The sequence below is a fragment of the Eschrichtius robustus genome, chromosome 9 (assembly GCF_028021215.1).
Source record: "Eschrichtius robustus isolate mEscRob2 chromosome 9, mEscRob2.pri, whole genome shotgun sequence".
NCBI lineage: Eukaryota > Metazoa > Chordata > Mammalia > Artiodactyla > Eschrichtiidae > Eschrichtius > Eschrichtius robustus.
In genome coordinates, this window is record NC_090832.1 from 7,868,076 (window position 1) to 7,884,352 (window position 16,277).

General features: G+C 52.5%; 1 protein-coding gene across 2 annotated transcripts in view; it reads right to left on the reverse strand.

Moving 5' to 3' along the window:
- IGF2R (insulin like growth factor 2 receptor) overlaps positions 1–16,277 on the reverse strand; it is a 117,139-nt gene that overhangs the window by 51,545 nt on the left and 49,317 nt on the right. For both annotated transcript variants that reach the window (XM_068551491.1, XM_068551492.1), the window contains exons 11-21: positions 14,947–15,111; positions 12,375–12,515; positions 11,111–11,251; positions 9,882–10,019; positions 9,149–9,296; positions 8,399–8,576; positions 7,598–7,713; positions 6,991–7,159; positions 5,258–5,437; positions 2,822–2,923; positions 1,577–1,678 (exon numbers count right to left, since the gene is read on the reverse strand). In XM_068551491.1, coding sequence (XP_068407592.1) covers positions 1,577–1,678; positions 2,822–2,923; positions 5,258–5,437; positions 6,991–7,159; positions 7,598–7,713; positions 8,399–8,576; positions 9,149–9,296; positions 9,882–10,019; positions 11,111–11,251; positions 12,375–12,515; positions 14,947–15,111 — 1,580 coding nt within the window. The remainder of the gene's footprint in view (positions 1–1,576; positions 1,679–2,821; positions 2,924–5,257; positions 5,438–6,990; positions 7,160–7,597; positions 7,714–8,398; positions 8,577–9,148; positions 9,297–9,881; positions 10,020–11,110; positions 11,252–12,374; positions 12,516–14,946; positions 15,112–16,277) is intronic.

Here is a 16,277-nt window from a genome sequence, read left to right on the forward strand (position 1 = left end):
TCACACAGACAGCCAAATGTACTGTCACCTATGATAACCTGTTACAAGCCAAACTCCAGAGCAGCAACTTCTGACAGGGGGTGGGGTAGGGAGGGCTGCAAGCCACTGTGCTGCTGAGTGACGAGCCCTGCCAGGTGCCTTCTGGCTCTGGAACAATCTGCAGGCCCTCCCGCATGCGCTGTGCCTGCAAAGTCCCCTTTGCATCAAACTGTTATGACATTCTCACCCCAACTTCCTGCTTTCAAAGGGTATTCTCTTTTTCCACTGTGGATTTTGCTAGAAGAAGTTAAACCTAAATAAAGATTTTTAAAAAGCTTTCTGTCTAGCAGCGCTTAGTTTATAACAGAACAGCATTAAGTGGAGATTTTCCTCCTCACCACTCCAGACACCCTGTCAGGGCCGCCCATGTAGGAAGTGCTGTCAGAAGATCCCAGAGCACGGCCATCGGTCGTCTCCCTCTTACAGGGGAATATAATTTCCACTTGACCAGTGGCTCTGAAACCCCAGTGGGCATCAGAGCCACATGGGGCCTTGTCAAAACAGACTGCTGGGGCTTCCCTGGTGGCGCAGTGGTTAAGAATCTGCCTGCCAATGCAGGTGACCCGGGTTCGAGCCCTGGCCCAGGGAGATCCCACATGGCGCGGAGCAACTAAGCCCGTGAGCCACAGCGACTGAGCCTGCGCTCTAGAGCCAGCAAGCCACAACTACTGAGCCCACGTGCCACAACTACTGAAGCCCACACGCCTAGAGCCTGTGCTCTGCAACGAGAAGCCACCGCAATGAGAAGCCCGCGCACCACAACGAAGAGTAACAACTAGAGAAGGCCCGCGCGCAGCAACAAAGACCCAACGCAGCCAAAAATAAATAAATAAATTTATTTTTAAAAAACAGGGCTTCCCTGGTGGCGCAGTGGTTGAGAATCTGCCTGCCAATGCAGGGGACACGGGTTCGAGCCTTGGTCTGGGAAGATCCCACATGCCGCGGAGCAAATAGGCCTGTGAGCCACAATTACTGAGCCTGCGCGTCTGGAGCCTGTGCTCCGCAACAAGAGAGGCCGCGACAGCGAGAGGCCCGCGCACCGCGATGAAGAGTGGCCCCCACTTGCCGCAATTAGAGAAAGCCCTCGCACAGAAACGAAGACCCAACACAGCCATAAATAAACAAACAAATAAAATAAAATAAAAAAATTTAAAAAAAAATAATATAAAAAACGAACAAACAAAAAACCCAGGCTGCTGGGCCCCACCCACAAGACACTGCACCTCCCGCTAGTTCCCAGGCGATGCCCACGCTGCTGGCCTGGGACCACCACTCCAGACGCATGGCCACGGGTTAGGTATAGCCTATTTTCTAAAGAATGACACCCTCACATCTGCACCATAACAGGATGGGGTGACAGTTTCACCTCATTTCCCCTTCAATCTGGATCTTCTCATCTCCGCCTGGGTAAAAGCTGCCGTCACAGGGCCCTGGGCAATCCTGAGGACACCTGCCTCCCCTGCGACCAGCTGCAGGTGACTTGCACGCGTCCTCCCGTCCTTTCAAGGCAAATCGGAAACCACCACACAAGCCTTACCACAAAAGTCTTCCCGATGCCCGAGACCACATATCCTTGGGAACTGTTCAGTGGGTTCAGATCAAACACATACCCACTGTTGGGGTCCCTGATGGAGCAGGCCTGCAGGAACAAAAGAGGCAAAGAGGCACATTCGAAGCTAGTCCATGAGAACATGGCGAAGACAGAGCAGCTCCAAAGCCTGCCCGTGTGGACTGCACTGACGCTAAACCCCGTCCGAGAAGCAGCCCTGGGAGAGCTCACGGCCCCTTCCGATACCGCATCTGAAGCGCTCCAGGTGGGACACCAGCTGAGAGATGCTGACCTCATCTGAGCTCCTAAGGCTGCTTCATTTACCTGAACAAGACCACTGCTGACCCCCAAAGTGAGGAACCGTAAGAGACCCACAAACGATTACCTGTCTCTTCCCCTCTTCTAGGAGGGATAACGAGCCCCCGCACTTCCCCCACCACCTCGTGTCTTTTTTCCACCCCACCCGCCATATGCAGAGAACGGAGCAGTGGCCACAGCCTCAGAAAGCACTGCCGCTGGGCCAGGGCGGCGTGCCCCGACTCCCACCCTCCCTGGGTCCCACAAGCCCGGGACCCTACGCCGGGAACATTCATCTGGGTGAGCCTGGGCTCTGCTGCCGGACGGAGCCCTGAAAAGGGAGGGAGGGAGGGAAATCCATCCCATCATAAAGAAAAACATCCCGTGCTGTGAACACAAGGAGCACCCCTGGGAGGGCAGAGAACACATCTCAGGGCAGCCGGCTGCCACGTTCTGCAGGCAGGGGTTCACCCGAGGGCAGGAGCACATGCCAAGGCCGAAGAGCGGCATAAGCCCAGCACTGTGGCAGGCACAGGGCTGCGGCAGGGATGTTGCTGGAAGCAGAGCATTAAAACCTTAAACGTCACGTTAAACCACGCGGGCTGTGTCCGATAGACGATGGGGCACGTTTTAGGCATGGTCGTGCTATTTAAGCACCCATCTCTGCAGTGATGGAGAGCCCGGAGCCCCTGCCACGCTGAAGGGCCAGTGACGGGGGGAAAAGGGAAGGAACCCAGAGGAAAACTGAAGGTCCTGGTTCTCATCCCAGCACTGGCAGCCGGGGCTGAGGGAGAGGAACGCGGGATGCCTTCCAGATGCGTGCTGTCGAGGCGGAGGAAATGCAGACGCCGTGAGGGATTAAGAAGCACAAGGGGAGGGGTGCAGAGCTGGGACACCCGGATGGGAATGGCCAGAGGCCCCGGACCGCACCCATACCTGGTCTGTGTCTGTCGTTACTTGGACAGGACAGGCAGCCTCCGTGTTCCACAGGAAGCTGACCACACACTCCCAGCTGAGAGAAAATATGGGATGGGTGTTCTGAAAAGACAAATCCGGGATAAAAGTCAATATGAGAAAATGGAACTCGCTCTAACCAAAAGAATACTTGCCTGATAAATAAAAAGAGCTAAAAACTATGGATTATCATGGGACAGTGCTAGGCTAGGTGCTTCGTGTGCCTTATCTAACTACAACTTAACGTCCTCAGCGTTCCTACTAAGGAGATGTTCTCTCTTACGCCCGGATGCTGGGAAATTCACCTGAGGTCACGCCAGGAGTCAGTGGTAGAACTGGGACCCAAACCGAGGTCTGAGTCCAGTCCACGCTGTTGAAAACCGTTCTACACCCAGATGCAGAACAGAGCCAGAGCCAGAGGTCCCGGTGCACACGATCACAGCCTCGCAAGCGCAGACACAGGCGAGACTGACCTATGGGGCGAGGGGTCGGGACGGGACGGGGCGGGGGAACGGACCGGGAAGGGGCACGAGGAGGCTCCCGGGCTCTACTTGCAGCTGTGGGTCTAGTTACACGGGAACGCTCTTCCCGCTGTGAGTCACTGACTATCCGGGCGCTCTCCTGGGTGTGTTTTCAATAACGAGTGTGATGAGCGTTCCTCAGCTGAGCCTCAGGACAACCCCTACCCGCCCTCTGTGTACAGATGAGCAAATGGAGGCACAGAGGAGGTGAGACGCCCGCCCAGACGCACAGGGGAAGGAAACGCTAGGCTGTCCCGCGCGCCTCACCCACCGAGCGCCCTCTTACCTGAAGTCCCCACCCTCTCAGCCGCAGCATTACCAACAGTAAACTAAACACACACCCCTCCCTCTGCCTCACCACGCGGCTGTGAGAAGTCCTGGGACTGCGGGACTCCCCGGGACATGACCCTCACTCAGTGTTTCCCGGGCCCGTGAGATGCGCCACCCCCTGCACCACTGCTGAGGGATACAGTAACAACGTGCAATCGCTCTGAAAACTGAAAAACACTGTCCAAATAGGATGTCACAGGAAAGCTGAAAAAATAAGGGTCCGAGAGAACTTCCTGGAACTGTCCAGTATCTCCGTGGCAACGAGACACCAGAGAGGGGAAGCGGAGTGGGATGAGGCCCAGGGAGGGGACGCCCGGACGTGCCCAGGAGGAGGCGAGGGCCGGGCTGGGCAGCCAGCATTCCTTCCTGGGACGGAGAGCAGAAATCGGGAAGCCGACTCCGGCTTATCAGAGTGTGTGTTTACAGCTCAGTTATGTGACACTTTCCTTGCACAACTCAGGCTGTGCTCAGCCAGCTAACATTTTCCTTCCCTTATCAGAGTGACCTTAAGCTCTAAAGACATTATCTCTTGGGAAAAACTCGTGTGCTGGCAAAGGACAGAGAAAACTTGGCGTCTGCAGGACGCCTAGTATGTAAGTGACCGAGGCCCCCTGCCTGCGGAGAGGAGTGGACACACCGGGCCGGGTTCTTGTCTACAAAGTGAGAGGACGCTGTAGCAGACCCTTAAAAAGTGTAACCAGCCCTTGGAAATAATCTGTTTGATAATAAACATGAGCTCTTTATTATTCCCACTCAGTGTTCATCTAAGAGTTTGGCAATTATTCAAAAAAACACGTGACCCAGGTATAAATGTAAGGCTCCAGGTTAAAAAAAAAAAAAAAAAATTAAGTTTAGAATAAGAAAGTTCTGGAAATGGACACCAGTGATGCATGCCCAGCACTGTAAATGTACTTAATGCCACTGAACTGTACATCTAAAAATGGCTAAAATGGTAAATCTTATGTTGTACATCTTCCACCGCATTGTTTTTTAAAAACCAATGGGAACTATCCCCAATGACCCCGGAGCATTTTTATTTGGAGTTTTCTCTTCTGTTCTGCCCTGGCCGAGGAACTCGGGCCCAAATGCAATCTCCAACACTTTCTCCGTTTCCCAGCCTTGATTTTTCATCCCTGCTTTTCTGACATATTACACACACCTCCCTCCGTGTGTTCATCCATTGGCCTGAGCTGCACCCAGCCTCAGTCTCCTCATCTATGAAGTCTGCTGTTTGGACTGAACCGTCTCTAAGACCTATTCTGCAGCCATGATCCTCAGATCACCGACTCACAGGAACTAACAGGCAGGGCGGCATCTGCACCACTCAGAGAAAAAACTCAAGTCTACAGAAGACCATACAGTGTATGTCACAAACCAGCAGTAAGAGATCAGGCTTAACGTTGAGAAAGGACAGCCACGAAAGCACCATTACCGTGCTCCTTGCCTCCCTGAGTTTGTATCACATGCTGACCTGAAGCAGAATTAAGATCAACCTTTGTCCCTGTGAAGAGACACAGAGGAACCCAAAGCAACCAAGGTCACAGGTGACAAGCAGCGCCTTCCTTACCAGGCTGCCCCTGGAACAGACGAGGTGGATCCTGGTGGTGTAGGTGGTCCGTCTCCCATCGCTGGTGGTACAGGCCGAGCCATTCGCATACTCCAGAAGGAGGCTGCCGCTGTCCTCCACCATGGGGCCCGTCTTCGCCACCCCCAAGTTGCTGATGGAGACGGCTTCAGAAAATGAACCCTGCAAACACGCGCGTCCGTTATGTTTCCCTCTGAAGAGAAAACAACTGATTTCCTCATTACTAACACAGTGGATTCTCATTATTCACAGTAGCTGTGTTCTATAAACTCGCCACAAATGCTGAATTAGTGAATACAGAACCACTGTTCGGACACAGAGGGGAAACACAGTCAGCCCTCCATATCCACAGGTCCTACCTCTCTGCAGGTTCAACCAACTTCAGATCGAAAATATTCAGGGGAAAGAAATTCCAGAAAAAGCAAAACTTAAATTTGCCATCAGCATCTATTAACATAGCATTTACACTGTGTTAAGTATTATAAGTAACCGAGAGGGAACTTAAGAGTGAGGATGTGTGTAGGTGATGTGCAAATACTGCGACACCGTATAGAAAGGTCTCGGGCATCCTTAGATGTTGGTATCTGCCGAGATCCTGGAACCAATCCTCTCCCCACAAACCAAAAGGGACGACTGGAGGTACCCATATGTACGCTTATGTCACACAGACTGTGATCCTGAATCCTCAAGATCCTGGTAGATTCTATTTTCTTTATTTTACAACAGAGAAAATGAGGTTCGGACATGCTAAGTGACTTATCCAAGGCCACCCCACTAACGGGCATCAGAGGAAGGACTCAAACCTCGCCCACCCGGCCAGGAGCCAGGAGCTTCTGGCACCGCACTGCCCGCCCCTCGGGTCTCCACCCTCTGGCCGTCTGGGTAGGAGAGGCAAGACGAGAACGCAGAGCCACGTCAGGCCACTCTGCGCACGTCCACGGAAGACTGTGAAAGCACCCGGTACTGATTTGGAGTTACAAATAAACATGAGCAAGTAGACAACTTCGCAGATACAGAATCTGTGAATAACGAGGACTGACAGTCCTTTGAGGCCGTTGCTCCGACCAAGAGCACGCGCGCGTACGTACACGTGTACACACCACGGGGCGCTCACTCTGAACCACCAGAGAGCGCTCGCCGGCTTCCTTTAAAACACCTCCAAGCTGCCGCGTAACAGAAGCCAGGAAAGTACATTCCCGACATGCTATTTTTAAAGAAGCACACATACATCTTTATTTTAAGATGCACCGTGTACACGGAGCCCAGGGAAACATACCAAAGCTCCGGCAGTGACTGCATTCCATCGGGTGACGAAGTGCAGCTTGCACCCTGGCGAGAGCTAACGCTTGGATCTAGTTCATCCACAGCAACTCTACCGAGCAGGTGGGCCCCTAGTTAGTCCAGAAGTAAGAGCCTCTGGAAGCAAAAACTATTCTTTTCAGATGTCTGCAGCTCACCCAGAGACACTTCCTCTGCCGAGTACTGTGAGCAGAGGAGGTCCCCGACACCCAGGCTTTTTTAAATTTTAAATCTGAACAACGACTCGAATACGATCACATCTGTGGGGGGCAGGGGAATTCACCCCGAGGCCCCTCTCCCACTCAGAGGGCTTCTCGGCAGCAGCCAGGCCTCCTTAGACCTGAGAGTCCCCAGACAGCCCCCTCCACCACCAAGTCCTACCGAGTCCTGGGCTCAGGAGGGGACGGCAGACTCACTTGGTCGTTTTGGTACTTCATCTGGCAAGCGGACGCGTACCGATCGCAGCCCGGCACTGGGTTCAGAGGTCGACACACGTTTATGTAGTACTTCCTCCACGTGCTGTGTGCCCCGGCATTGTCCAGGGCGTACCAGTTTCCTCCATGACCGCCCTCGGATTTTGCTAGACTGAAATTTCAAAGGGAAATGCATGCTTTTCAAGCTGACAGATTTCGGCCCTACGATTCATTTCTAAGCAGTTAGAGAAATACAGAAGGAAACGTGCCCCGCCCACCAAACTACCAGAGCCGGCACACCTGTGTTCTCGACCTCGCTAAATGCAGCCCCCGGCGCAGCTGGAACTGGCCCCGCGCCTCTGCACCGACGGGCCTTGCTTTCCACGATGCAGTGAAGGAGACAGGCTTTGCTGGTCGATCTCGCACAGGCTACAGGACCAGCAGCAGAATTCATTCTGCTTAAAGCCCCCCACCTCGGGCCTGCACCCAGAACTCACCTGATTCCCTATCGTCGGCTCAGTTACACGCTCACCGGCAGGGCAGGGTCTGATCGACCTCAGTGAGCCCCACCTGGGCGGGGCCGGGCCAAGGGCAGGCAGACGCGCCTCACCTGGAGAGGTCGTACTGCTCCATGGTGGAGGGGTCGGTCACCACACACTCCAGGGGCTCCTCCGGGCAGGCGTAGCTGCTGTACCACCGGAAGTTGTAGGTAGAGTTATCTTCTTCCTGATCTCAGGACAAGGACAGGCATGGGAGGGGTGGCAGAAGAGAGTAATCATTACACAAAGCCAGCATTTCTAAAAAGACAAGGCATTTTTTTCTAAATAAAAACCACAGGGAAGTTAATTTACTTTGCCCATCCCCTCTCATTTTATTAAAAGGAAGATTGCCCAGCAATAAATTAAGATGGAAATCTATCCTCTGTTAAACGGGAATAAGGGATGGTTTTGATGCTTTTCTGTGTTTTGTACCCAAAACCAAGAGTGTCATGGGCTGTGACTGAGGTGTACAGCCCACTGAAGCAACAGCTCAGAAAATGAGTACTGCCCGTGTCCTCTGGCAAATCTAAAAGGATTAATTAAAATCACAGGAGATGATGATTTACCCAGGAAACCAGACTAATAATAGCTCTCCTTCTAAATAAAGGTCCCACGACAGGCTCCTGTATAAGTCCTGGGGAGCCAGACAACTTGATGGTTTATCCCCAGGGACCATCCCAGCTCCTACGTCACCTACGACAGAATCTTGTCTCGCTCCAGAAAAGTCACAAGCCCTGTCTTGACCACATTTTTCCTCTTCCCCTGCCGTTACAAGACTGACGTTCTCTCCCTCCTTGCCCCCGTCGCTCTGCAGACACACACACGGACACACACATGTGCACACACGGGCACACACACAGCACAATTCCTACCTGATATTCAGGGAGACCCACTCCAGCGTCTCGATCACAGAGAAAGGTGAGCAGCGTGGCCCTTGGCGTGTGCTTTTCATTATTATAGGGCGTGCCATCTTTGTAGTTCAGCTGGATCATTCCGTCATAATATGAAAGCTTAGCATTACTGCGTCCCAAGTTCCAAGACGTCCCACCACTGAAACAAATAAAGAAATGTCTCTCGGAAAAGATCCCAAGACCAGAAGCTCCGTGACGCTGCGACGCTGAAGGAAGCGCCGGGGACGGCGCAGGGGGCGGCAGCGCCGGGGGGCGTCGCGGGGGGCGGCGCAGGGGGCGGCAGCGCCGGGGGGCGGCGCAGGGGGCGGCAGTGCCGCGACCGCGGTTAGGATGTCAGCGCGGCAGCGGCGCGAGGGCGATCCCACCCCACACCAGACCCACATCCACGCTCAGCACGGCTGGTTTAAGGCACAACTCCCTGGACTGACACAATACTGAAAGGAGAAGCGTGTACACAAACGCATCTAACAGCTGAGAAGTGCCGACTACACAGAAGTGAGGCGCTGCACGAACCCACTTCCGGTCCCGCTCCTTCTCTGGGAAATGAAAACTCCCAGCAGCATCATCTGGCTTTCAGTCCAGGTCTTCCCAGAGTTTTACACACTCGTCACAAAGCAAAGATGTCACCAGACAACACAGCTACTCCAGGATAAAATACCTGAGAGCACAAGACACCTAACAGAAGACCGGGAACTGGAAACCGTCACTTGCCTTTTTGACACCTGACAGGCTCCCGAGCCCAGCTGGCAGGAGTCCACGGACACCGCACCACACACGTTGATGTAAAACTTGTACTTCTCCGTCTCAACCTTGTAGGCACCATGCTTCTTTGTGAGAGGCGACAAGTCAAAAGAAAACCCTAAGAAAGAATCAAGACCATCCCGGGTCAGTGAGACCACAGTGAAGAAGAGCCCCCTGAGCTCCAGGCCTCCAGGAGAAGCTCGTGGCCAGGCCTGCCCCACGGCTGGGACAGGAGCTACCACGACCGCCATCACCAACACTTTCCCCTTGGAGACGGGTCCCCCATCACCACGCCCCTTCTGCTGCACCCACCGAAGACCCGAGTCAGAGCCCAGAATTCCCGGGTGAGTAAACAACCAGTGTGTTCAAAGCGGGATGACCACAATACGATGGCCGTGAAAAGTCAACGGTGGTGGGTTTCTTGGGCAGAAATTCATGCGAAAAGCCTTTTCAAACATGATTTATTTCCCGTGCTCCTCAGGTTTTGCGATCAGCAAACCTACCTCGACTTTGAACGTGACAGGTTTTTCATTATCTCAGATAAGCCTCAAACACCAGATTTTCAGAGTTTTGGTCAAACAGTATTAATAAAATTCTAACACAGATTATCTCTGAAAACAGTCATAGAAAATATTAAGACCAACACAAAAACAAGCTAAGCAGGTGCAGGTGAGCCCGCCCCACAAGGCGCTCGGACACACACCTGCCTGGGAGTCGAAGACGGTGCAGTTGTCCCCCTCGGTCCTGGACAGCACACAGGCCGCTGCCGTGTACCACTCAAACTCGTAGAAGCAACCATCCGCCCCAGAAGTTCTCAGCACTGGGGCACTTTCTAAATCACCTGCCAATGGAGAAGAAAGACCCATCGCTGATCCGGTCTCAAAAAGCTTCCCTTGTTCTAAATACACTCCTACAAATGCCGATCTGACACCCCTAGAATGGTCAAACCTTCGGAGACAGAAAGGACAAGGCTGGGGACCAGGGCTCGGGGGGAGTCCGTGTTTAATGGGGACAGAGCATCAGTTTGGGAGGACGAGAAAGTTCTGGAGATGGATGGTGGTGTAAACGTACTTAAGGTACAATGTAAATGTAAGGTGCTTAATGCCACTGAACTGTGCACTCAAAAATGATTAAAATGGTGAATTGCATGTTACCTGTATTTTATCACAATTCCTTTAAAATGATAAATCTTATATTATGTATATTTTTACAATTTTAAAAAATTTAAAAAAACAAAACAAAAAAACTGTCCTGGTCCTTGAACTTATCCCACAGCTGGGAATTTATCCAAAGGAAATTTTCCAACAAGAGGTAGAGAGGATATGTCACAGCACAATCACCAACACTGGAAACATGCTATTAGCCCAAGAATAGGGAAAATGCTTAAAAATAGTAAAGCCAAGCCATTAGCAACAAGGAAGCCCCTAAAAATTATAAACACAACAGTGAAACATAAAAGAGTCTTCACAAAATACTATGTTTTGAGGAACATAAAATTGTGTGGATCTATATAGACCGTGACCCTGAAAAACAAGGTGCATTGTGTGTATCGACGCTGAGATCACAGACAGCGTTTTCGAGCACGTGTGGCGCTCCCCCTTTGGAGGAAGTGGAGCGGCCTCCACGTCAGCCTGCACCAGGCCTCAGGAAGAGGAAGCCGTGCCAGGAGCGGAGCTCATCTGGAAAACTGCAGCACGACCCCCCTGGGCACCATATGGTTTCTCCATCGCTGCGCCGGGCTGGGGCTGGGGCTGGGGCTGGGGCTGGGGCTCAAGTCCAGTGGACCAAGGCTAATGCTTCTGGAGCCTCGGTGCTCGGCCCTAGCCCGCTCTGCCTCGTCACCCAGGCAGGGGCCGGCGGCAAACCGAAAACTAAAGAATGCGGCTGCCGCTGGGGAAGCCCACGAAGGCACCGCCCGTTTGTAACGTGTACCTGGCTTGCACACGAGTGTTATATTTGTGTTTATTTTCGTGCCGCCACACTCATCACCATCTGAGTAAGAGAGCTGAATGTGTCCTTTCTCTCTTGTGGGAGAAGAAAGAAATTTGCCCAGATTTTTACTTCCGTTCTTATCTGGAAGAGAGAAAGAAAAGGGAAAAAAACAGAAGACGTGATTAAAAATGATAATGACACACACGAAGAGGTACCAAAAATGAGCCGAGACCCTGCAGGTGTTCGGAGGGTCAGTGGGTTTCTCTTGAGTGACAAGTTTGACAGGGCAGTGGCAGGCACACTGAGGACCCCAAGGGCACCTTCAGGCTTAGGAGGAAAGTACGAGAGTGAATAAACAACGTCCTCCGAGGGCACCAGAGGCAGAAAGGCAAGAACGCACGTTACACCACCCCGGAAAATAACACTGTTCCCCCACATTTGCGGGGCCCTCAGCTCTCCTGAGACACACGGCCCGTCGAAACCGAGGGGGCAGCATTTGTCCCATGACCAAAGCAGAAACTAATTAAACCTGTTCCGCCAGCCAAGCACGTGACCACTTAATTCTTGGTTCAGTTGACTTTTACTGAAGGTCAAGGTCTGTCTCAAGTCCTTCTTAAATAAAGGCAGGGACATGGCTGGACCTGCTTTTAAAAGACACACCACCAATTCTGAATCCTGGGATAATTCCTAAAATCCAACCTAGGTTCACAATCCCTTATCGAATGCTTGTAACAGATTCCAATTACTCTCACTGCCTGTCGTTTTCCAGGTGAGTCTTAAGTGACGAACAACTAATATGCTACAAACACTTACATCCAATTGAGAAGTCGCAACCAACACAGTTACAGCAAAAGGAACCCAAGGGGTCCAGTGCTCTCACACGAGGCTACGAGAGTCCACTGGCCTGAAGCCGTAAGGCCTGAGCAATTCCAGGCAGTAAGGTTGTTACAAAATCAAAATCAGTTTTACACGAGCACTGGCAATGCTCCTCCACAGGTGATGGAGTGAAAAGATAACCAAGTTCCCCCCAACCGCTTCTTCCTGTTTCCAGTGAGCCCACATCAGAAGGCTGCAGCCAACTTCAAGACACCCGAATGCACCAGTTCCCTACATTTGAGTCATTAAACTCTTTTCTTCACCATCCTTTATTATACGCTGAACCCAGAGAAAGGAGGCTGAGAGAAACCACAGGAAGAACTTCTGATTCACTCCAACCCGGATGCAGCCGGGCTCCCATTACCTACAGGCACAGGGCACCACTCACCCACAGCGCACACGGCCGCGTCCTCGGGGCAGCCCCTCGCCTGGCCCTTCTGCAGGACCCTGTGGCAGACGTTAATGAAGAAATGCTTCTTTTCTGGTTCCCTCTGGCTGCCATCCACGGCTTCCCAATTCTGTTCCAGTTCTGTAACCAAAAAAAAAAAAAGTCTTCCAGCCAAAGGCAGTGATTATTTCTCTGTGAGTCACACCATAAATGGTGATTAAGCGGAAGGTAAAGGCCTGCGGCTGCTAGACGTCAGGCACTCACGTTTCTGGACCCAGCAGGCTGAGGGCACACTAACTCAGCGAGAATCTCAAGCCTGTCTTGAGTGTGACGGAAACAAGCCAGCCCCGAACAACTCCTCAGAAGAGGAGGCTTAACGGGGTGGGGCAGAGGATTAAACAGCAAAATTCCCCCAAGCCCCAAAGTCTGAAATCAGAAACTGAAAAGCAAAGCCAGACGCCAGCCCGGACTTGAGATGCCACTGGTGACGCATCTGCCTCCAGACCACAGATAAGGCAGACCTGGCCCAGGGCTTAGTGCTCAGTGCCCCTGGAAGATAAACAAGATACGTGTGGTCCCTTAACTCAAAGTGTTCAAGACTCAGTCGTGCATGAACAGAAGAAAATCCGTGGAAGGCAGAAGGAGCACAGGCTGAGAGCAGACAGCAAGTCAAAGGCGGACCATCCCCCAAACAGCCCCCAAAGGCATCACTGAGAACCGTGTGGGAAGGAGGACACACAGGCAGTGAGGATGTTCCCTGTGCGGACTGGAGGCTGGGGTTTAAAGGGAAAATCCCACATCAGTGGTAACACAGTCACTACACACGGGTGTCAATAACCGGGAAGGACTCACGGCCGACCACGCACTGAACAAGGACAAACGCTGTTCTGAAAGCTTTGGCTGGGCTGCGGAGGGCTGAAGAGCGTCAGGCAGGAGGACTTTTTTAAACTATCAGGGAAGGATGTGAGCTCTCACCTCACGGCATCCTTAGATATGTGGGTGCAAACGCTACACAAGTAACCTGGGTCCCAGAGAACCAGAGAGGTGGCCGAAGTCAGCTGAGTACGAATGCATCTCTGCATCCTCGCAGATCCTAGGATCTGAAACCACCACTCAGTTTACTGTAAGAAAATTGGGGGGCGGGGGTGTAACTTGCTCAAGTAAACACAGCTGGATGCGGCGGAATGGGCCTCAAACCCGGGTCTGAGCGGAGGTGAGAGCTCTTCCCGCTCGGCAGACAGAAAACCAGCCTCTTGACCAGCACACAGACTGTAACCACGGCACCAGCCCCACGGCTCAAAGGTGCTGAACCAGGAAAGCACCGAGACGGTTATTCCCCGGGCAATTCGCTGCCCGAGAGCATCTATAGTGGGGCTCGTGTTCAAAGGAGAGCGTTCCAGCACCCCCACGAAGGAGGAATTCTCCTTTTAATATGATACTTTCCCAAGCAGCTGGGACTCTGAACACGTGAGTAATCGTTCCAATACTAGCTGGTGACTATGTGACTTAAGGCCATTCTCCCTGTCTCGTGTTATTATTCCACTTTACAGAGGCAACTTGCTTCTATCTATGCCCAATTCCAGGGCTGCTAAAAGGGTGAAACTAGAAGTCCCCACCTAGATCTGGTTATCCCTGTTGGGTGACCCCATGCTTATTGTTCAGTCTTCTGTGCCCCCTGCTAAATTCCAAGGCCCGGGGGGCAGAGGTCGTGCTCGCCAGGTTTGCTGCCGTATCCCCGGCACCTCGTCCAGTCCCCGCCAGTAACAAACGCTCCGCAAGCCTTGGTTCACAGGACAAATAAATTAACCTCGACGAGTCTTCACCATGAGCCAGGCCCCTGTGACAGGTCCCACATCCCTCCTCCTTTCAGCCTCACAAAAGAATCTGAGGTTGGTCAGGGAGTGCAAATCCTGATTTCGAGACGGGAAAGAGGCAGTGAGACGGGGCGGGGGGGGGACGACACACACCTGTCACCCCAGGTGTGCAACCCTCTGGGCCTCACAGTCTCTGTGTTAAGTGGGAACACTGCCTGCTTGAACGCTGTTGTAAAAGCTTAAACTCTTTTTAATCGGGCTATGACTGACACATGACACTGCATCGGTTTCAGGTGTACAATACGATTTGATGTATGTATATACTGCACCACGACTGCCTCAGTAAGTGCAGTTAACGACCATTATTACCACACAGAGGTACCAATTTTCGCGGGGATGATGTGACAGCTTTTAAGATCTACCCTCTTAGCAACAAAAGTTTAAACAAAAATTTTTTTTTTCTAATCACAAAGCACAGGGCCTGGCACACAGAAGGCACTTGGCCGTTTTTACTGAACTACGGTAAGATGAGCCCAAGATATTCCAAGTAGAAAACAGTAACACCGACCTCAAATTCAGATACCTCGCCTCCCGATTCAGTGTCATTTCTGATAATTCATACTGCTCTGTGAGAAGCGGGGAAAGGCCACGATACAGTTAGTTGACAAGGAAAACGGTAACAGCATTTCCAAACGTGCTCGTGGGGAAAGAGGCGAGAGAACGTTCTCGAGCGCACACGGAGTGGGCGGTGGGCCTACCTGAGTGCCGGGCCAGGGCCGACAGGTCGAAGCGCTGCTTCCCGTCGGAGACGCCGCAGAGCAGAGCCTCCTTCTCGTCCACGCAGGCGTACTTTGTGTCCCACGTGAAGAAGTAGGAGCAGTCCACCTCCCCGGTGAACACAGGAGCCCCTCTGCCGTTGTTACCTGTGCCGCATCAAAAGGAAGAAAGCACCCATGATGTGACCAGAACCCAGGAACGTCCCAGGAGCAGGGGCAGAGACGGCAAACAGGACACCCGTAGCAGCTGTGCAGGCAAGCAAGTTCAGGGCTCAAACCCCAGAGATCAGAGTGGCTTTACTGCGTTTCAGACAACCGAAACCCTGCAGGGCAGGCCTGTGGTTCCTTTCATCTTGCTGGGATGGTCTCGAGAGGACAGAAGACTGTTTTCAGCGGGCTGTGAGCCCCAGGCAGCGCTTGTCTCCGAGAGGCTCATAAACACCAAGCCAGAACAGGGAGTCACCGAAAGGGGGGCAGAGATCAGGGCTCCAGTTCCAGGAGTGCCACTGGCTAAATGATGTGCGTGTTCCCCAAGACTCGCCCCTAAAATGAGCATGGAAGAGGCATACGGTCTGCAGCCGCTCCCAACTGAAGGGTGCTGAGGTTTAGTAACCTCGCCCCGAGAGGGGCCAGCATCCTGGATCCTGGGGACTCTGGCACGTGCGGGTCTCTCACAGCCCACTCCAATCAGCCGTCTCCTCGCCCACCACCTCAAGGGAGCCCCACGGGGTTCTCAACCGTGAGCCCTCCCGGCTCAGCTCCGCCCTGCAAGCCAGCCCTTCATGTGCCGCTTCCCTGCCCACGTAGCCTGAGATTCAGCAAACTCTGTTGACTTCTCCCGTACCAGAAATTCTATCCCCTCGCCTTTCCGAGCTACTGCACTGCTGGCACGAAGGTCCGTTTTCCACCCCTTGATGGTTTAATAATCCTCCTCTGGACCTCCTACGTGATTTACCTTTCTTGAGGTTTAGGGCCCTGAAGTGCACAATGTTCTAACGGAAAGGGAAATAATATTCTGTACCAAGGGCTAATGCTGTTTCAATTGCAACTTCTATTGAATCTTTAATATTATAAAAACATCATAATTGTAACACCAGCGACAGCGGCTAAGGCACACGGAGCACAAGTTGAGGCAGGCGCCGTGCTAAGCACTGAGCCCTCCGCAGGGGTTGGATGCAGAGAACAGGCTCTGTGTTAGGTACTTCACATACATTCACGCATTTCAACCGTGAAATCCTACGACACAGGGACAAACTTAGTCCCATTTTGCAGATTTAGCGGGGCTAAATCATTTGCCTACGGTTTCATAGCTA